At 42.9% G+C, this 22,058-nt stretch overlaps 1 protein-coding gene across 2 annotated transcripts in view; it reads right to left on the reverse strand.

Annotated features, from left to right (window-relative positions):
• Positions 1–22,058, reverse strand: part of TLL2 (tolloid like 2) — a gene marked incomplete at both ends in the record, with an annotated part of 83,304 nt that overhangs the window by 7,521 nt on the left and 53,725 nt on the right. For both annotated transcript variants that reach the window (XM_082286594.1, XM_082286595.1), the window contains 7 exons: positions 1,544–1,669; positions 4,937–5,132; positions 6,058–6,203; positions 9,598–9,710; positions 12,513–12,619; positions 14,488–14,603; positions 18,539–18,663. In XM_082286594.1, the coding sequence (XP_082142720.1) occupies positions 1,544–1,669; positions 4,937–5,132; positions 6,058–6,203; positions 9,598–9,710; positions 12,513–12,619; positions 14,488–14,603; positions 18,539–18,663 (929 nt within the window). The remainder of the gene's footprint in view (positions 1–1,543; positions 1,670–4,936; positions 5,133–6,057; positions 6,204–9,597; positions 9,711–12,512; positions 12,620–14,487; positions 14,604–18,538; positions 18,664–22,058) is intronic.

Raw genomic sequence — 22,058 nt, forward strand, 5'->3', positions numbered from 1 at the left:
TCACCAGTCAAATGCACCCAGTGAGGCTATGGCCCTGAGAGCCACCATATAAGATTAATTTCCTTTTTAATCTCTATCCTTGGGCTTACTGTGCATGAGTTGACTTGACATGCACAACACAGTTGTAAAGGCCAGCTTGGTAAATTCACCTACACTAAGTGCTACAAACCTTACTAATGCAAGTTTATCAGTAATGGAATAATTATAAGATACTGGAATCCTAGGGAAGACACTGCTGTCAACTCTTCAGTGGTTTATTATATATGGACTGCATCTTCTCTAGGGAAAGTTGAAGACAAAGTCAAGACTTAGCTCCACTATCCCATTTCCTTTAAAAATTTAGGATATCTCAGCTTCATCCTCTTGTGGGAAGGCAGGACTGTTACCTCAAAGGAGTAAACCTCAATTTGCTGCAAAATTCTATTTGCAACGAAGCAATTTTTTTCTTGCTGTTTCTTGAGAGTAAAGAGATATGGCCACACTTTCAAAACCCACAGGGATAAATTCTTTCTGTGTCTTGTTCCCAGCATAATTTTGCATTAATAGGACTATCCCAAGGGAGCAGCTTCAATATAAATAGAGTACCAAGCAAGTGGTTTTGGAGGGAAAAAAGCAATTTACTCTGATGTATATTGCTACACTTTCAAAGACTTTCTGCTTTGCCCACAAATGAAGTCTAAAATAGGAGGTTAAAAGTGAAGTTCAAAAAAAACCCTCCCAAGTTATAGCAACTGGCTTGCTCAAAAATGCAAGAAATTACTTAAAAAAAAACCCCAAAAAGCAGCTTTCAAAACCCTTTTGCACACACCTAACTGTGCTCTCACCAAGTCGATAGCACTCTTACCCAAACAGTTTGACAAAAGCAGAAATCAGGGCAAACCAGGTGATGTTGAGAGCACCACTGGCAGCATGTGGAGCTCCCTACATGTCCCTACAGACAGAGTTTTGAGACAAGAACAATGGATGGATTCTCAGCACACCAACAGCTGTATTGTTGGCAGAAGCAACACTTGTTGCATGAGATTAACTCTCTAGAAAGCTGACACAAACAGCTTCTATTATAGACACGTGGTTTTTTTCCTCCATAACAGAGGGAGTAAAATTCTCTTCAGTATTGAGAAAGTCTGTTTTGCATGCAGACAAAACATTGATATTTTATTATATGAAGTAAATTCCTTTTTGAAAAACAGATAAATTCAGTTTTAGATTTAAAAACTTTTGTGCCACTCAATGGTTAGGTTGTTATGCCTACTTCCTTTATGCTGCACTGTGGGAGATATGGTCTGAACAGCAGTCTCTGGCCATGAAGGACAACTGGTTTTAGGGATGTTTATCAGTATAGAATCAGGATTTTTCAGGGTTTTTAACCAAAACTTGTTCTTCAATGGAAGGCATTAACAAAAAAAAAATTTCAGCTGGGAAAAAATAAAGCAAAATAAAGAGGATGGAGGGGCAAGGAAAATAATTTCCAAGACTAATCAATTCTGTTATTAGCTGTAGTACCTATCCTATAGTCAGATGACTCAATCTGTGGATTACTTACCTTCACAGCTCTTTTTATCAGCTGTCAACTCATAGCCAGGCTCACAGGTGCATTTGTAACTGCCCAATGTGTTCTCACAGTGCTGCTCACACCCACCATTGTCCGGCAGAGAACATTCATCCATCTCTGTCAGGAGAAAGCCAGAGCAAGTCACACTTTCCTGACCACCCAAACACCCTGATATTCCTCATGCAACCCTTCTGGACAGAAGGAACAGAGCACTGACTGCCAAGCCAAGACTGTGGAGCAGGCACTGCAGCAAAGCTCACAAGTGCTGAAACACTCCTAGCACCAGAACCATAAAGGACTACCATTACTGCTACTAGCCACCAGTGCTTTTTCTAGACACGAGCAGGAGAACACAGTCTCCTGTAAAGACTTCACTGCCTTTTGTTCTCATATGCCATTTTTTTCTGCTTTGTTTCATTTGTTTTAGAAATCCTCACTGTCTTGAGTAACTTGAGCTACCAGGAACCAACCCATTATGGCACACACAGTAATGGAGCTGAGGGAGGTCATACCCCACGGAAAGGGGGCAGCAAAGGAGCTGGCAGGACACGCACGTAGTTCTGCCTTTTCACAGGCACATGAAGTCTTGCTACTTTACACTTTGAAGTAACGTTCTTCAATCACATCTCAACAACCTGAACTAACATTTTAATATAAAGATAGCCACTGACTTCTCACCCTGACCCCTGATTCCACATGCATCCCTTAATAGATGGTTTTATTAACATGGCTGTGGTGGGTTGGCCTCAGCTAGCAGCCAAACTCCCACCTAGTTGTTGGTCCACTCCCTGGCCCACCAATCCCATGGAATGAGGAAGAAAACAGGAAGAATAAGAGCAAGAAAGTTCTGAGTCGAGACGGACAAATTATCCACCAATTACTGTTCTGTTCAAACAGACTCAATTTTGGGGAATTTAACTTAATTTACTGACAATTAATATAAATATTTGAGTGCTAGTTTAGGTATTGGGAAACAAAAACTGAAAACAAATATGTTAAAACACTTAAAGAAAACACCTTTCTGCTTGCCTTTCCTGGCTCAGCTTCATTCCAGGGTCCTCTCCCCCTGCCTTGTACCCCTACAAGTTACACTCAGCCCCTGCAGCAAAACCAGGGTTGTGCAAAGGCAGGAGGGGATGAGGAGCCACAGGCAGTACATGACCCTGCTGCTACTTCTCATTCTTCTCCCCTGCTCCAGGTAGATGAACTAACATTTTAACCATATACAAAATAGGCTTCAGTGACACAAACAATTTGTTGCCAAAATGAAGATAACTAACAAGAATAATCCTGGAGATATTGCATGAGATATACCTGACTGGCTGGAGATGAGGTAATTGCTCTCCATATCTTCCTGGCATTGCACCTTGGGGGTGACCAATGACTTACCCTCTCGAAGCTGATTGCAAGTTTATTTTCTCTGAAAAGTTAAACATTACCACTGCATGTTCTCACAAAGCATAGCATTCAATTCCATCCTTAACTCTGATTTTTTTTAGGCTAAGTTATTTTCTTTCAATGTTGTAAGACATTTAATTGAAGCCCTATTCCTTTCATAATTCATTAAGGCAAAGCTTACCCATTGCTCAATCAGCTATGAGAAGCAGTCTGAAGAGTGCCTGCAGAGCCATCTACTTTGATCCCTTTGCTCATGAGTGTCTGGTAGTCACAAGCCTGCTGGATATGGAGGTAGGGACTGCAGATTTCAGATTCCAGCTTGAAACTCCACATGTAGCCTGCAGGTGTGTCTACCCAGCTTTTGTACACAGACATCAGCTCTGCCCACAATGCAAGCTGGCTAGAAATTGTGCAGCTATGACTACTGTGATGCTTGGTCCAAGCAAAAACACTTTACTCCTCAGCTGAATTTACTAGCATGGACTTAAAAACATCCTAACCATCCACAAGCTACGTGGTTTCTGGTTCAAACATGAGAAATCTGAGCAGACACTGGAAGATGTAGTCTGCCAGCAAAAAAACTCCACAGAAAATACTTGTGTCTCTAATTGAACTAGTGTACAAGTTAACACATTTTTACATTAAAAAAAAAAAACCAAGCAAATTTATTTCTGACTATCTGTATCACAAAAAAAGCACCTCAGGTTCCGGTTTATAAGTTTCTTCCCCTACAAACTTGTAGATGAACCTCAGATTTTAGAGAATGATTTGCTGTGTCTCCATGTAGCGCTAATCTCTGAAAGACATCTCTGCCACAGTCAGCCTGCACTGTTCACTCCTGAAAGGAGCCAAAATGTCTTTAGGAAGAAGTATTCTCTGTGCCTTTATGGAACCTGAGAAATTTAAACAAGGAAGTCTAGGTACTGCGAGAGTTGTCCAGGGACTGAGATTAAATGTCACAGTAAGTATTTGCCAGTGATCTTGCAATCACCCTTTGTCACAGTCCATTAAGACCTCTCAAATTTACAGGCCAATATAATCTGTGAATTCAGCTTAATTTAACTTTTTCTTTTTTTGCACATAAGTGCATGGTTTAAGAACTACGGGTTATAAATTATGACATTTTATGGCTTGAATGGTGAATAAGTGAATTCATGGGATAGACTAGTCTGAGCAAAGGGGATTGAGCCCTGACACATTTGTTTAAGTCTTAAGTTCATGAAATAAAGTTTAATTCACAGAGTACATTCTCCTGAAAATTTGTGAAACCTAAATGGACCATGACACCCTTAACACGAGACAAAAGTTAAGGTATAAATAAATAAAGGACTTATGCAATCCAAATATTGGCATTGTAACTATTATTTCTGTACAACTGTCAGTGAACTTAAGACAAACATGACTGTCTGCCCCCCAGCAGCTCCACAGGTATTTTCCCAAGCAGTTAGATATTTGGTTCTTGCCTCTATCAAGTCACCAGGATCCTGGTAAAGGACCATGTCTAAGGTCCAGCTCTTAAAAAGAGAAAAAATTTTAAAATCTTAGTCTTACTTACATCTTCCTGAAGAGAATCTCAGATTAGGAACACATTTGTGTCCTAAAGGTCTCAGTATTCTTTTTCTGGGACTCTACTTGCATTCAGATTTACCCTCACTCCAGAAGTTTCTTTTGGAATAGAACTTAAGCAGAGAGCTGTCTTTAACACTCCTTGTGCGGTATTACTACTTCTTTGGAAATGTCAGTGTCCTCTAGCATGGCTAAAGGGAGGTAACATTCTGTCCAGCTGTGCAATATCTATGCTGACACCAGCCCAGAGTTGCTTTCTGTCCTAATGAAGGAGGAGGTGTTCCTGTCTCAGCATCGATAATGACAGTCGTACAAACAAATCTTAAGTACAAGTAGATAGAATGATAATTGGTCGTTTGTGGATGGCTTAAGGGATAAATAGTCCCCAGCTTTGACTGTGAGAGGGACTAGATCACATACCTCTAAAGAAATTTGCTGCAAAGCCTGCTTTATTGATGGTTGCATCAGATGCAAACTTCATCCATACTTTGTTTGAACTGGATTTGATGTCTTCTGGCTTCTCGTAGCCACACAAGTGGCCGATCAGTGGGCTCTGTTCAGTGAGGCCATCTCGGATCTCCAGGTAGTCGTAGGAGCACGCATCATGCCATTCAATCTGCAACAGGAAAAGTGTGTGCCTCTACCTCACTAGGAAGAGTTCTTCCAGCCAGGCTAGTGACACAGTTAGACTTCGGCCACAGATCAGTTCCCCAAACAACTGGCTACAACTAAGTACTTGCTGTGGCTGCCACTGAGCTCTTCTGCAGTTCAAATTGCATTCAAGCCTAGGCACATCTCAGTTCTGCTGCTACTTCATGGCTATCCTGCGGTGAAACCCAGCCCCTGATTATCTACAAACTGCTTTTGCGTGAGAAGCTGTAAGAAACAGAGCAGAACCACAAACAAAAAGGTTCAAGGAATAGCTGTGGGGAGGTAGCGGTGTCAGCCCTTCACAGGACAAGCATGGTGAGTGTACACAAGCCACAGGAGCCTGTGGAATAGATGGGATTTATGCACCAATCAAGGTCCTGTCCACTCCTGTCTGTGACTTAGCATCTTAACAGAGGCTGATAACTGGCATGTAGCTAAGAGCGTAAGACATCCTATAACCAGTAGAGGAAAACTTTTTGTGAGCTCTTCAAAGCCTGTCTGCCATCTGGGAATACAATGTTTCTTTGGAGAGTCACATCCTGCAATCTAACAAGCCCCAGTGACACCAACAAGTGTTTTTTGCCTGGATTGTGACCATTTACTTCCATTTGATCAGAGTGAAAATTTAAGGACTCATGAGTCTCTATTTAACATCATCAACACTTTTGAGTCCCTTCTAATTCTTTCTGTCTAGAGTAACAGTTTTTGAAAACTCAGCATATTTTAAACTTGGCTTCAAAATCTCTGAGCAAACGTTTGGTAAGGTAAATGATACTCTGCAATAGCCAAAAGATTTTTTTATTATTATTACTATGACTTTCTTATTCATTTTAAAGGATCTATAGAGGCAAAATAATATCTGTAATATAATATACAATGACATTTCTCACCTCAAAGGCTTGGAATGTGATTCCTATGTGAAAACCCTCAGAAACTGTGATCTTCCAGATACACTCTTTGGAAGGTCTGTAGTCGTCTGGGTAATTGGGAGATTGGATCTGACCAGCATCTTTGTGTATTTCTCCACCACAAATAGCTTCATAAAAAAGAAACAGAGATCGCAAGTTTCTCTATAGGTAAAGCCTGCTCCATACGTACCTTTCTCATCAAATCTGTATCAGTATCGCTTGCTATACAAAAGCAACACACAAGTCATGGAAGTTTTTACAAATCTAACACTTTGTCTTAATGACAGTGTCTCCTATCTTGCTGTGCTCATGTCCTCAGAAGGTGAGCTCAGTGGGCCAGAGAATTTTTATAAATTTTTGTTATTCATACTCCTGCTCACCTTCATATCTGCTTGAAACCTGCTACCAGCAGTAAGAAGCAAGAAAAGGGGGGGAGAGGGGGAGGAGTTGCAAATCAAAACCAGCCACACGATGGCAATATTAACAAGCACAACTTGAGCTGTTCACCACCAGACCATCAGGCTGACTGCTGTGCATGAAAAATTCAGTTTTAGCGCCAAATGTAAGAATAAGTTTAAATACTAAAATAGAAAATTTAATGAAAATCTAGTTTAATACAAAGCTAGTAAAGACCTTGAAGACAGCAGCAGTTCAGCAAAATTGTCTGCAAGACTATGTAGGCAATGAAAGTAAGATCACAGGCTAAAAGCTGTGTTACCCCATGATGCACAACGCACATCTACAAAATACATGAATGTTTTGGCTGTACCTAAAGCCAAGGAAACAAAAAGCACCAGCAAAAAGTACAAGAGAGATGGTACTGCAATGACACCTGCCAGATATCAACCATCCTCACCCTTGGCTTCTCCCCACAAGGCACTGCATTAGCAATTCAGATATGGGCTCCCTGTAGCGTCCTGCAAATTGCTTGCATTGGTTAACACTGCCTTGGTTTTGCATTGTAAGCTATTAATGTAGCCGAGTTAAAAGCACTGCTTCATTAGCCCAGAGGTAACCTCTTTCTTACAGAATCAGTGCTAAAGCACCACCAAAGAGTTGCACCCAAAAATTCAGCTGCAGAGCACAATTTAGGTTGCAATTTGAGTTCGTATATTCAGAGTTACAAGTGGTGCTTGAGAAAACCTCTGAAGGACCCTTTAAGAACTGTCTCCCTCCCCTAACAGAAAGAGGGCTACAAGAGCAGAGGACTTTTTTCTAAGAGCCATGAAACTGACAGCCAACAAATAATACCTTCTCTATCCACTGCAGAAGTTCACACTAACATACAGCTGGGCGTCAACTATACTTGGAAGAGCCTTGCTGCAAAATGGAAAGAACATCTGCTGGTAGAGCCTGAGAAGACAATAGTGATGGCAAACTCAGGGCTGTCAGCAGTGCTGTAGGGCAAAATCACCAACATCTTCCCTTCTTAAATCTTATGAATGAAAGGGAACAGAGTGACTGAATTAAGAGGACACTTTTTCTAAATAAACTGTCATTTTGTATCAAGTAATTCTACCATCACGTGGTTACATGCTTCCTCCTCTTTTCTCCCAACTTCTGAAAACTTTAGAGCCAAGACTTGGAGGAATCCAAATCCAAAAATCAGTCCTCACCCACACTTTCCAGAAAAGTTCAGATGCATGAGCATTCACGTGCACTGTCACTAAAGTAGAAGACAGAGAAGCAGTGCTAAATGTGAGAGAGGAGTTCAAAAGCAAAAGAGGAACTAACAGCAACAGAGAAAGATTTTGGACAAAAATTAATAGAAAATTAAAGACTTATAGGCAATCCCTCCTGGAAACAAAAACTACCTTTATTGCCTAAGCACAGAAGTCACAAAACAGCTGAGCAAGACTTTGCAAAGGGCAAAAGAAACAAGCCATTGTCAGAGCTTGCTTAAGAGGGAAAAAGGGATTAAAGAAGATTTTTGGAAAATCTCCTATTTCAGTAAATAAATTATGGAGAGAGATGTAGATAATCTCACTACCTGCTATTCTGACAAGAGGAGGCTGAGATAAGAAAGGAACTGTGCAATGGGCCATTACTGTGTCTGTAGCACAAGTTGGTTTATACCAGTCATACTCTGTGCTTGCTGTCAGGCATAGCCATAGATTTCATAGCCTTCCAATGGGAAATTTCTTGCAGGAAATGGTTATATAAAAAGCCACTCCTGAAGAGGCAGGAAAATATGAACTTGGAGTTTGTTCAACCAGTAGATGTACATTCTGCCTTCAGTTGCTCTATTCAAAAGTCAAGTGAAGCAAGCTTGTATTTACTAAATCTTTAGGGATCATTTATTAATCAACAGGAAATATGGGAAATTGTCAAGGGAAAACAAAGTCACTTTGCAAACTGACTTTGGAATGCAGCCAGTGTAAAATTTTTTTCTTCCAATACCATTTAGCAATATGAAGGATGATGCCATCCACACTAATTTGATCACTTCTAATTCCAACAAACTACCATAAAGGGGGTGTTACAAACCACATGGTCCAGGCAACAGCTGCTTTTCAGGAGAGATGTTAAAAAAAAAATAAAAACCAACATCAGGCAAGATACCTCTGTCTCTGGGGCAACAATTCCTACAGAAACCAGATATTTCTCCTGTGAAACAGATTGGTTAGCCCCAAACTGCTGTGAAATCCTCATATGCTTTATTTGCACTTCCCCAACAGTCCCATGTTTGCTTTGCTTCCCTCTGTTAGTATTATTATTCATGAGTTTATGGCACACTTGGGCACTGGGCTTCCAGCATTATGCTTGTTCCTGTGGCTGAAGAAAGAAGATGATGCAATGCTGGTACCAATACAGTCAACCTCAATACTGTTGACAACACTGGTATTTCTAAGAAAAATGCCTGCTGCACAGAAAACAATGAAGGCTTTGAATATATTTTAGAATCATTGTTGCAAAAAAATAAGCATATATGGAAAACAGAAGTTACTGATTTGTAATGACTGTGGTACTATTGCTTCCCCTTCAAAGTGGTTTCATCATCTCAGTGCTATGCAAATTTCTAAAATACCTGACCTATAGAAGATCTGACATACTGATTTCCAACCTTCTGTGAGTAAAACATACAAGGGAGAAACAAAAGAACAATCTTTGCATCTGAGAAAACAATCAATCAATCAATCAAACAAAAGACAATCTGTATTAAGTGATATAAAATGTATGATCGCAAACAGAACTTTGCCTGTTAAAATACTGAAAGAAACTCTTGCTCCACACAATGCTGCTTACAGGGGCAGGTTAGAGCAAACAGAACCTGGCCTAAGTATGGAAGCTATTGCTTTGTGTTGCCATCTTCTTGTGCCCCCCAAAATGTGATGATCTAGTTGGAAAATCCATGTCTTGTCTACTGAAACAAGCCACAAAATCTGCCAATTCCCATAAAAACAAGAGCGTGGCTGTATCTAACCACACAGTGCAGCAGAACTCCTGCTGATCCCATAAAACCCCTGCATCCTGTTCTGTCTGCTCTGTACAATGTGACAGACTTCCAGCTAAGGGCTGTACCTTCATAAACCACAAAGAAGCCTTTGCCCAGGATGTTACTGCTGCTCCGGAACTCGATCCACAGCCTGCTGTCCGTGGAGATTACTGGTTCAGGAATTTTGTCACCGCAAAATCTACCTAGAAGGCAGGAAAGAGACAATGAAGATGTCTATGAACTCCTGAGGGACAGCACAGCATAACAGGCACCTGTGACTCTGGGAAGCAAAGAGTCTTGGGTTAAAGGAGTGTGCTTGTGTAAAACACCCTTTCACTCCCATAATTTGTGCTTTTGAATAAGTTTCTCTGTCCCCCCTCCATTAATTCATATTCTTTTCAATTATTAAGTGAATTAAAGCTCTCTTCAGCTAGGAGTAGAAGCCAGTAGTTACGGATGAAGCCTCTATTGCCCTGGTAAATTCAAAAAGGCTCTTGTCTTGGTCACATAATACAGCAATTGAGCTGTCGTGGTGGGGAAGCATCACCCTGTCCTTCTAGAGATGTGGCATTAGAGAATGTCCTTTCCAACTGCTAAGCCTTCAGCACTTTGCATACAGGAGCAAATAGTCCAAGTCAAACCAAGGGCAGGACGTGGCCATGCTGATGAGAAAAAAACCCTTATCTCATTTTCTGCTCAACAAATCCCAGTTAAGCTTCTGCAGTCATTTAACTTCTTTCAAGAGAAAGAGACCAGGAGCCATCTTGCTCCATGATTCCCCCAGCTTTGAGCTCTTTGGCATGTACCAGCACTGGTAAACTCTCAAATTTTGCCAATAAGAATGAATCCTGAAACAGAACAACTGCAGACAGCATTTGCAGCCCAGACAACCTCAGCAACCCCTATTTGGTTCTCTTCAATCTATTAAAGCCAGAAGCTCCTCACAGAAACAGAGCGAGCACCAAGTACACACTGATAGTCAGGGACCTGTGCTTGAGCTTGCACAGAGCAAACACAGTTTTTCACTTCAGCTGACACCAGCAGGACTATACACTGAATTCAACATGGTCTTGGCACCCTGCCCAACTGAATCCCAGTCAGAATTTGACAGAGGCAGAGAGTAGCTCTTCAGGTTGAATTCAGTCAGAACAGTGGTGATAGGGATCCTGGTGTTCCAACACCAGGCAAAGGCACCTTTGAACAATTTCCACTGGGTAAAAACCTGGTTAATGCCTTACGTTCAAGACAGGATCTTATTTCCCAGTAATTGGCTGGGAATGGCAGTTTCACTGACAGCTTTTTGTTTTTTGCAGAATCACCCATCCAAATATTATCTTGGACCCAGCTTTACTGAGCTACTATTGTGCCCCCAACCTGCCCAGTGCTGTTGGGGCAGTGTGACAGCCCTGCAGCATATCAATAGCATCTCCCACCTCCACTCCCAAAGGGGATGCTAAAAACAGCATCAGCACTGCAAAGCTCCTTCCTCTAGGGTCACTGAGCAACTTCCTCTTGGATTTAGACTTGGAGTTTAACAAGGGTGTCAAGAAGAGGAAACGCAGATGAGGAACAAGAATGAGCAAGCTCCTCAGAGTGTGATAAAGGGCCCATTCATAAAAAGTTATACACCATTTAAAGGCTGGGTTTTCACACACTTCCCTGGGAAAATATGCAGCACACATGTATTTTTTCTCTCCACAAGAAGCCCATGCTTTCACAACTCACACTAATCCCCCTCCCCACCCCCTGCTGAATTGCCGTCTGCCTGCCTCTTCCGACCTAATTTCATGGGCTCAGCCCTATGCGGGAGCCATGGCCACTCATGCAGCGTCTCCTTCCAGATGGAAACGCTCCCAAGTCCACCTGCACTAGGGGGACAGGGAGGTGCTTGGCTTCTGAAGTACCTTTAAATTACTCAGCAGAAAAAAAACAAACAAGGAGCTAAGTTGCAGCTGCTGGAGCAATGTTACCTGATGCGTATGCAGCAGAGAACAGCAATAAATGCTGCCAGCTCCAAAATAAGCAGTAAACAGTAAAACCAGCTGCCAACTACACTGAAAGGTAGGCCCAATGAAACCTGGGAAGCAGCATGGCTTCAGCCTCAGCACCTCACCTGGTACCAGGGCTAGGATGTCCAGTGGGGGGGCCAAGGAAAGCACCCAAACCTCTCTAAACCCTCTGACCCAACGCTGACTAGCCCAGTTCTGTTCTGCAGCATGGGATGCAGCCCCTCTAACACAGCTGGGGATGCTGCTCAACCCGATTGCTTCTTTCCTTTTAGGCAGAAGGGGCTGTTTACAGTGCCACATTTTACATGTTTGGGACACTGAGCTTAGGGGATGAGGTCAGGATCAGAGGCAATGGCAAAGTAGGTGGGACTCCTGAACCACTCAGGTTGACAGAAGGCCTGCAGGTATGATAGCAGGAGGCAGAGAAACAAGGAGGATACAGAGGAGCTGCACTTCCTAGAGATCTCTGGAAGCAGGAGCAGACTGGAGTCCTTGCACAATATGACACTATAGGCATGGTCTAGCAAGTTCCCTGCTAGGAGTACAGAGGCTCAAAGTACAGAGTACTGTGTATTTGTAAACACAAATACATGAGAAATAATGGCTGGAGCTTGGGTCAGGAGTTGTGCAGCTGCTTCATTCTGACTGCCTGACAGTTCTTCCCTGGACTTAGGAAAAAGCAATAATAAAACTCCAGAGACAACATTTTTAGTCCCAGCCAGGGCCCTGGCTCACTTCCCTCCCTGCCTCATTTCTCAAGCTGGAAAAGGAAGGAATAAAGCCTTTGCAACCAAAAGGCTTGGAGCATGGATCATTCGGAGTGAGTACAGCACACCGACATCTCTGGATGGAGACACTAAGGGATGGTCAGTGCACTGGCTGGACCTAGGCTCCTTCCAAGTAAAGGAAAGTTTGTTTCTGTTTGTTTTCCCCAGCCACTCTCCAAAGCATCAAGAAGAACACACTAAATGCAATTAAAATGCAATAGCTACTCACCCAATAATGGAGCCTTCCTCCAGTAGCCATCACGCACCTCCACATAATCATACCAGCAAAGGCGACTTTTAAATAGGTCCATCGATGTGAAATTCAACATAATCTGAAAGGAGAGATTGCACATTTCTCCTTGGGGAGGGAGTTACTGTAAAGAGAAGACCCTACAGATTGTTTCATTTTTGCTATAGTGCTGCATAAGTGAAAATGCAGGCAAAGACAGTAGGGATGTGTGTGGGATTTGTACACCACCTTTTGTCAAAAAAGAAAGGCTTCTCAAAGTATTTTAATGAAACCATGACAGTACATGACAGCAGACAGCCCTTTACTATCAACTCTGTAATTCAAAGTCAATACCCCTCAGTTACTTGAACAAAAGCCCAGTTTGGATTTTTAAAATTAAAACCCAAATCTTTGGGTTTGAGTAATGTGAACATCACAGAGAAAGACATTGTCACAAACCACACATGTTCAGGGTCTATACCTGCATAAAAATGATACTTGCAAGAAATATCTGATTTTGCTAATTAGGTTCCACATTCTGACCATCAGACTCACCATCATCGTGATGCAAGTGCATTCAGTGGCTTTACCAAACAGAGCTTGGCATAAAAATGCTATTATTTTGGTCTCCTTCCTCTGTGAGATGGATCATGGGCCTTGGTCTGGGAGGTCACCTATGGAGGTCACTGTTGAAGTGTACTTGTATTTCTTCCTTGCAAGATTTGACCCATATATTCATTCACACCCATAATCTGCACATAGTCACAGAAATGTCTTTACTTTAAAATGGATGTTCTCCCTCAAAGTCCTTTTTTCACATTTTTGCAGTATTCTGACTTTGGAGAGCAAAAGGAGATTCATCTGTTTCTATACAGATGAATTCTATAAGCCCAATATCTGTTCTCAGCTAACACCTCAGTGCAACAATTTGCACCAATCACTGCATTGGATTGAACAGGTAAATTGAAGCATTTAATCTGAAATCAATTCTTTATTTCCTTTTTTAACATTAGTGGTTCAGCATTTAGATGCTGCGTCCTTCCCGACACAACTCTGAGGAGGCAGAGAAGCAAAGGGAGAGTTTATAGTACGATGGACACCACGAAACTCTCAGTGCCACTGTTTTCAAACCTGGACAGCTCTTGGCCCTCTTGCCCCAGCGATGCTCTCCCTGCAGCTGATGGCAGCAGCTCAGCATGGCATGGGACTGGGCGTGCAGGTGACACAACCAGGTCCTGGAGCCAGGCAGCTGCTGCAAAACGAACAAGCTCTGCGCTTCTTTGTCCGAGTCTGAGTCTTAAGCATGTCTTGAGGGTGATCCTCAGCAAAGTCACTCTGCCAAGGAGCTCCCAAGCTGGGCTGCTCATTCTTGCAGCCTGGTACGGTGTGAAAGGCCTGAGGGGCTGGTGTTACTGGATTAAGGAAATTTTGCATTTTTACGGGAAGATCAATAAACCAAAAGGAGCTGGGAGGAAAGTGGACAGGGTGGGTGATTGATGCGCAGCGGGGCTTGGTGTTTCAGGGCGGGAAGTGGGAGTTCCCTGACAGGGAGATTATGCCTCTGTGACAGGGGCAGGCCACGGATGTCACTCATGGCTCCTCAGCTCACTTCAGGACCCCAGACTGCAGCACATTTTATCTAACTCATCTGACTGGCTTTGGAGTGTGTGCTTGCCAAAGCTAACAGGTGGCAGGAAGTGTCCAGGCAGGGGTTAGTCTCAAACTGAGAGGAGGATCAGAAGTCAACACATGGCCCAGATATGTGAGGGGCTCTGCTCCAGCATCACCACTTCTCTCCTCAAGATTGTGTGTTCCTGACTCCATCTCGCTCCTGAGGGGTGCTCAGGAGCCTTTCCTGGCTCCACACGCCAGGCATACAGAGATCTTCTGGCAGGTAGTAACACTGTCATCACAGGCAAAACCTCACATGAGGGAAGTGCAGAGTATACCTTGTGCTGCTGTGGCACCTACCTTCTCCCCTGGGGTCACTGAGATCCTCCAGACACAGTGGGAATAGGAGGGGTAGCCATTTGGAAAGCCAGGGGCTGAGAAATTACCTGATGAGTCTTGCAAGGTCTCTCCACAAGCTGCAGGAGAGGGGAAAAAAACCTGTCAAAAAGGAGTGACTCTGAAACTTTGGGTCTACCAAACTGTCTGCTCATGGCTGCTGTGTGCAGGTTGGTGGCTGGTACTCCAACAGTGCTCATTCATGGTACTGGCCAAAGGTCATTGACCAGCTGAGACCTTGCCAAAGGGGTGACGTGAAATTTGTCAGAATTTCTGGGATAGAAGATGATCAGTGCAAGGACACAGAGGAAACAGCTTCCAAAGAAGAACCCTTCTTCCTTCATCTTCTTTCCACATGCCAGCACTTTCAAGTTTCAGCTGAGGAATATCTCATTCACTAATCAAATGCAAAGTATTAACCCCACCCCACCTCACAACCCCACACTGCTACCAGCAAAACTGTTTTCCCTTCATTACAAGCTGCTCAATGAAGTTCTCCTTAGTTACCACTGTAAGTTGTCTTTTTTTGGCTTAAAACACCCTAACAAAAGCAGGGCAAGCCCCACCGCCCTCATGCTGTGGCTGCCCAGCACCTTCCTGGCCACTGTGCTGCACAGGACTACATATGAACACAGCAGCCCATTGGTCTCCAACTTCCTGTTTTGCAGCCTGCTACAGTTGATGAAATGTAGACCCCAGAGCGACTTTTGGGAAGCAAGGAATATGCACATGCATATGCTCCTTCAGGGAACTGCAACTTCCAACATCTGGAAAAGCTGTGACTACTGTAATTCTGCTCTCTGAGCCAGGATGACTGAGCTGGAACAAGGAGTGACCATCCACATCTGCAGAGCAGCTGGCTGGCTGGGTGGGAGGACCACAAATATCAAAGCTCCCATTTCCTTGAGAGCGCCCACTAGACGCATCCAAACGCCAATTGCAAGGAGCAGGGACCTTGACTTGCCTGCTTCCCAGTTGTTTCTCCCATTTCATAACCAACTGATATTATAAAGCTGCCCTGGATCTGCAACTCTGTTTCATCAGACACAGTAAGGCAGCCCCCAAAAATCCCCGATGAAGCAGCAGTGCTTTGAAAGATCTGACAAGGCCTTCCCTTTCTCATAGAAATACCAGGGGTTGTTCCTCTGCTTGATGCTATCACAAGCTAATTTTGCAGCCATGATTACATTTAGATGGGCGGGTTGGCAGTTGGAGATTAAGAGAGACTGATTTCATTGAAAAAGTTTAATATGTTCCAGCAGGGGAGAAGGAGTCACCTAGCCCAGAATTTCTTAATTTCCCTAAGGAAGTTTGATCCACAGCTTGACAGATCAGACTAGATGAACAAATGTGGGGACACAGAAAGGGGGTTTTAAATATTTTTTTTTTAATAAAGAGGGAATTCCAATCCATAACTCACCAGGATAAATAAATGTTCTTTTTCTCTGCTCAAAAATCTATTTAAACAAACATGAAATGATAAAGGGAGCTCCAAATCACGCGAAACATGCACAACATGACCATAGTGACACAAGATTATTGTCCTCGGCTGAACCACAGTGAAGGTTTCCAACAGCCCAGACTTAATTCTCCCAGAGTGCAATTACACAGCTACTGGCAAGACTCTGTAATTATGGAACAGGTAAGAGTGATGCCTTCAAATAAATACCTACTTTTATTCCCTTAATCTTGTCTAGCCTCTGTTTTCAGGTAGCCACCCCTTCAAGGCATCACTACTGTATCTACTTGCAAAGACTACGTTGCTGAAATATGCAAGGAGACCTATCTAACACTCCGACCCTTGCAGAGGAAATCCCCAGACCCTGTGACAGGCTGGCCTTACAGCATGGAGGAAAGCAACTGCTTGCAGGGCAGGGGGAAGCACAACAGTGAGCAATGCATCTTTGTGGGTAGAGCACAACCTCTTGCAGAGCACTCTAAAAAGCAGTATGACTGTACTCCACTTAGTAGCAAAGAAGCCAACAGGTCCAATAAGGCAATGGTTTGGTACTTCTGGGATCCAAGAAACTGAGCAGGTAGAAAGGAACAGAGGTGAAAAGCAAAGTAGAAAGGTGAATGCTTCAGAACTTGTTTGTAAATGAAGCAGTTGAGTGATGGGCGCTTGCAGCTCATCAGCTGGTTACTGGTACACTGCATCTTTTTGAAAATGCCCAGAGAACTGGAGGAGGTGATATAATGCAGGACCATTCTCAATTTACAGTTTAACCATTCCTGCACAATTAGCACAGCTACACAAGCCTTTTTCCTTTAGCACAGCACAAGACAGCAGGATAAGCTGTTTTAAAGCTTTTGTAGTGACTGCAGTCATCAAATCCTCAACTGTGCAGCCATAGCAAATTTAGCATTAACTACTATGTAGCAGACTGCATCTTGCCTTCCAGAAATTCCTTCAGCAAATTTCATTTGGTTTCACCTGGCCTGGCACTAACTTTAACCCAGCAGGTATAAGCTTTAGGGAATTAAGAGGAATTTGAAACAGCAGGGTTTTAGAATGGACAAGCTAAGCAAGCCCTAACTGTAGCAGCCACATGAACGCCAGTCTAATGAGCTGGAGAGTCCTGTTTCTTAAAACAGACACAGCAGTTGTTCTGGCTGATTCCAGTGCATACTTGTAACTCATCTTCCACCATACTAGCTCTTTTTTTTTGGGATATATTATTAGGTCTTCTCAGATGTAGACTTTCTTTCTAACAGGGAAGCCATCTGCCATTCAACTTCTGAATTATGTTGCTGCACTTTACCCTAAAATCCTTAGCTTGACTACTGAACATAAGCATAAGCGTCTTCATCCTAAAGTCTCGTTCAGACCCTGCTTGAACACACAGTTGAAGTCCTTTGGTTTTGAACTCCTTTGCTTTGTATTTTGCAGAGGAAGAAAACTTTTAAAGCCACAGATTCAAATGGCAGATGAAGATGTTAATGTCATTAAATATACTGCACTTCTTCTCCTCAGATGCAACCTGTGTATATATTTTGATGCAAAGAAAAAAAGAAAACCAAAGCAGAACAACAGGTATTTGAAAAAAATGTTTAGTAGGCCTAAATCTCTAATTATTTTGCTGCCAAATATGTTCTGAACTGCAATAACCTCTGCTAAAGCTTTGTGGGAAAAAAAAGTAGGAAAAGTTCTACTTTGCAAATGGAAAACTTGAGACTCACAGAAGAGTCCTCATTTTAAAGAAAGTTGCTTTGTAGCTTTTAGTTAGTACCTCAGTCCAAAGTGGCTTTTCAGCTTGCCTTGAGAAATCTAACTCTGTAATTGATTCTTCCAGCTATGGGAATGAAAAGCCTGGTTGGATTAAGTCTGACTCAGTCAAAAAACATAGTGCAAAATAAATTAACCCCTAAACTAATCCGTGACATAATTTTGCAAGAACAACATTTTGTTCAACCAAAATCAATTTGAAGATAATGATGAGTGTAAAAAGAAAAATGTAATGATGAGGTAAAAAGAAAAAAAAGAAAAAAGGTTTATTAGAACTAATAGACCCAAAAGTTATACCACCCATTATAAGCTAAAAGCAATAATCCTTGAACATACAGACCCTGAAGCCCTCAGAATTAATTATGGACCCTTATGAATTCATACTTTCTGACCTCTTCTGCTGGATGCAGAAAAACAGTGGATTTGCACAGCAGCTATCCACCACTTTCCAGGGCCTCAGACGACCAGAAATCTTTCCAGCATTGTGCTAACTCCTAGTCCCCACTCTGTCTGTGGTCTTGTACATTGGTTTAATTTTCTACAAATACAGCCTACACTGGACCAATCTGAAGCCCTAAACCCAACAACAATGTTGGCAAAATGCTAACAGTAGACACATTTTAGGCAAATTCACTTCTCCCCCACAGCTCCAGCCTAAAGCACTTGATAGTCTGTTTCCCAAGTCTCTCTCCTCAAAGGCATCGTTAAGGTGCTCTTGAACTCCCGTGCCTACCACATAAACCATGTGTCTATGATAAAGCAGGATCCATCTCCCCAGGCCATATTTACCTGGGCATTTGTACAACTTCCTTGCCTGAGCGATGTCTCCCTGGCTCAGGCGAATGCGCTGACCAATAGTTGGCCGGACCCCATTATCATCTCGACGGGGAAGAATGGTGTCGAGGAAAACTCCTCTAAAGGGAAGAGCAGAGAGACACAGAGCAGTGAAGCAGGGAAAGTGATGCAATGAACAGAAAGTAGTGCTGGCAGGCCTCCCACACCCATCCCCCTGGCCATATATCCCATGCTAACAAGCAAGAGTGGGGCAGCTTCTAGTAACTGCTAACTATCTCAGGACAGCCTTCTCACTACAGCAGACAGCTTCCAAATGTACAGGCAAGTCTGCCAAGCCAGAAAATTCCTCTTGGATCGCTCGAAACTGCTGCTGCCTCTGTTTGAGGTAGCACATTCCTTGCCATAAATCAGAAAAAGCAATGAAATATTCTTGCAGAAGGTTCATGGCACATCTGGCTCAGCAGGAGCACAGATCTGGCATTTAAGTCAAAGGAGCAGAGGGAAGGGGAATTTTCTCAGTAGCAGATGGGGTTGGGCTGGCAGTGACTGGGGCTGCCACAGACAAGAGGAAAAGATCACGTGCTCTACCTTTGTTCTGTATGAGTTTCCAAGCTAATAACTCTACTTGTCTCTGCCTCTTTTTACTTGCTACTATTTCTTCCATGTGCTTCACATTCAGGAGCTCTTTACTGCACTTCTGATCTCAGTCCAGTGAGGGATTTAAGCTCAGGCCTCACTTCTATCAAAATGCAGTCCATGCAGCCAAGCAAGAGCTTGCACGCAAGAGAGACCCCAAGGGAGCATTAGGACTGCAGGGAGGGAGGGAGGGAGGGAATCAGAAACCTGAACTCCAGGTTGGCAAAATCCAAGCTCTTGCAGCCAGGCTGTCCAGTCCACAGGAACCTTTCACTGCACCCCTGAATACCAAACAAGCTTGGGTATGCCAAGGCTAACACCAAGCTTAACCTTCAGCATCAGCTTAGTGAAGCAGACTGCTCTTCATGAAGGACAGGATATTACTGTCCAGAGAGTCCAATGGGAAATCAGGGCAGAAGCAATAACTTTAGTGCTGCCTAGTCCAGTGGTGGTAAGGGAAAGGGGGAAATTGTTTTGTAAATATTCAAACTGAAGAAAGAAATAGAAGGAAAGGAATTTAATCTGTTTTGAAAACTGGAATCAGCTGTTGCATGGGAGATGTTGGGGTTTTTTCAGCAATAGAAAAATTCCTGATCAGCACCAAAATCAGTACTTACAAGATCTGAGGTGAGTCCATCAAATATTGATTTATAAATTCAGTTTGGCATTCTACATGCCAGCTGCATGCCTTGGGCTGGATTTATTTATGTATTGAAAACAAATCCTCCAATTCCAGAAACACCACAAATGTAGAAACAGGTCAGTTTGCTCAAAGTAAATTTTCAAGCCTCCTCAGGAGTTCATAGAAGAACTCAGCATTTGGCAGGGACATACTTCTGTGGCCTCTGAAATGCTTTCTGCAGATCTCCAGGCTCAACCAGGGAAGAATTACAGAATTTAACAGAAAAACCACCATTTGCACATGCAAACTTTTGATTCTTTTTCCCATTCCAGCCCTCACAAATGCACACTCACAGCTCTCAGCTTTCTGCACATAGTGTATACCTCAGGCACTGCTCACACAACACAAACAACCCATAACTTCAAACTAGCCTTGTTATCTGCCAAACACATTTTCTTCCAGAAGGCTGTACTCTCGGCAGATTTTTGGTTTTGCTTTTTCCTCCAACTGAATTTTGTTCTCCTTTCACATGCATTGCTGAACATGACTCCCAGCTACAAAGCAGTAAGTAGTTTCTCTCATTTTGCCATCAAATGAGCCAAGAACAGGAGTCTGCTTGGCCCAAACCACACAAGTTCCAGAAGTCCCATGCTGTCCACCTAAACACCATCTGCTTAAAAACACTTCGAGTGTAAAGTTGCACATTTGGTGAGTGTCTCTAAAAGTGCAAATATTTTAATAAACACCAAACAGACATCATTAAACAAAGCAGCTCAGGAAATCTAACACCGGAACCATTCTTGAGCAGCATATCTAAACTCTCCTCCCAGAGGTAGGAAAAGACCCATGGATCCTGGATGCCCCATTCTCTTGCTGTCCAGGCATGGGCAGAACATGCATTAGCTGCCCAATGCAGTGGTAAGTCAAGCACAACACCCCACCATTCCTACCAGCGAAGAACAACAGAGTTTGAGAAGAGACTCACAAGAGTCCTTAGCATCCACACAGTACCCTGAGTGTGCAAAGTGCCATGCCAATGCTATGAAATTATCAACTGATTTAGCAAATGCTAAATATTCATGTCCCAACAGATAGGGTAAAAAATGCAGGTGCTTTAACAACACTCAAGGAAGCAGATATTCAAGGCAGTTTAAGAACTGAGCTGCAGGCAGCTACTGTTTGTCCCAGTTCTGTATTTTTATCTCCATGTGCAGAAGAGAGATTATATGACTCTTCTTCACGCAGTAAAACCTGTGGAGGATATCTGTATGTCTTGTGCAGGATTAGGACAGTGCATTGCAAATACAAGATGTCCCTGGACATGGAGGCAGTGCTACCTACATTCTGATTTGAACACAAGCTTTGTAGAGGTCATGTTTGGTAACTCCAGACTGTGCTGCCATGTCTACTAGCAAGCTACCTAGTGAATTAAGGTAACCAGCTACTTGCTTAGGACTTTGTGGAGGCTTAAACTTTCTTCTTGCTAAGTTGCCATTTATGGTCTTGACCACTGTAAAAGAAATCGTTTCATGATACAGCAACATCCAGGTTAGATTGCTGCCTTGTCTGTAAGGAACCCATCAGGAAATAAAAGCCTGCAGCCACACTCTGCAAAACAGGCAAATTTCTGACACAGATGAGAACAGAAATTCCAATGGTAAAATCTTGTTCCTGCTGTCATTACAGTCTCTTGTGCCATACTCCTATTTCTATTAGCCACAGACACAAATGAGAGACATGTTTTGCTATGAAATGGAAAGAAGGAGTGACTCTACACCAATTCTCAAAAGTATGACTAGCACACTAGCAAGACTCATCAAGTCTCAGAAAAGCTGTACCTTTCTGTCTTAGGTAAAAGTTTTTAATAAAAAGAGCCCAGGATTTATAGCAGCATTAGACCATGGCAAGCACCATATGATTTACTATTGTCAATATTGTCAGAAGTTAAAAACAAGGTTGTGCTAAGTGCCAGGTAAGAATTGCTACAAGAGAGTAAGTCACAGATGTGACTCTGTGTCCTTCCCCTGCTCACTCACACATCCCATCTCCACTGGTCAGGCGCTCACACCATGTTATGTTGACTTTCTGGTGTCTGCTAATGTATTAACACACCCAGTGCAGCCCTTCCCTTGCAGGGCCACGCAGGGACTCTCTCCCTTTCCTAGCCACTGATCTTAATGAAACTTGCTGGAACTTAATATCTTCATGGACTCTGTGCTTTTGTCACTTTGGGTTGCAGTTGGGCAGCACTCGCCA

Source organism: Coloeus monedula (genome assembly GCF_965178545.1).
Source record: "Coloeus monedula genome assembly, chromosome: 8".
Lineage (NCBI taxonomy): Eukaryota > Metazoa > Chordata > Aves > Passeriformes > Corvidae > Coloeus > Coloeus monedula.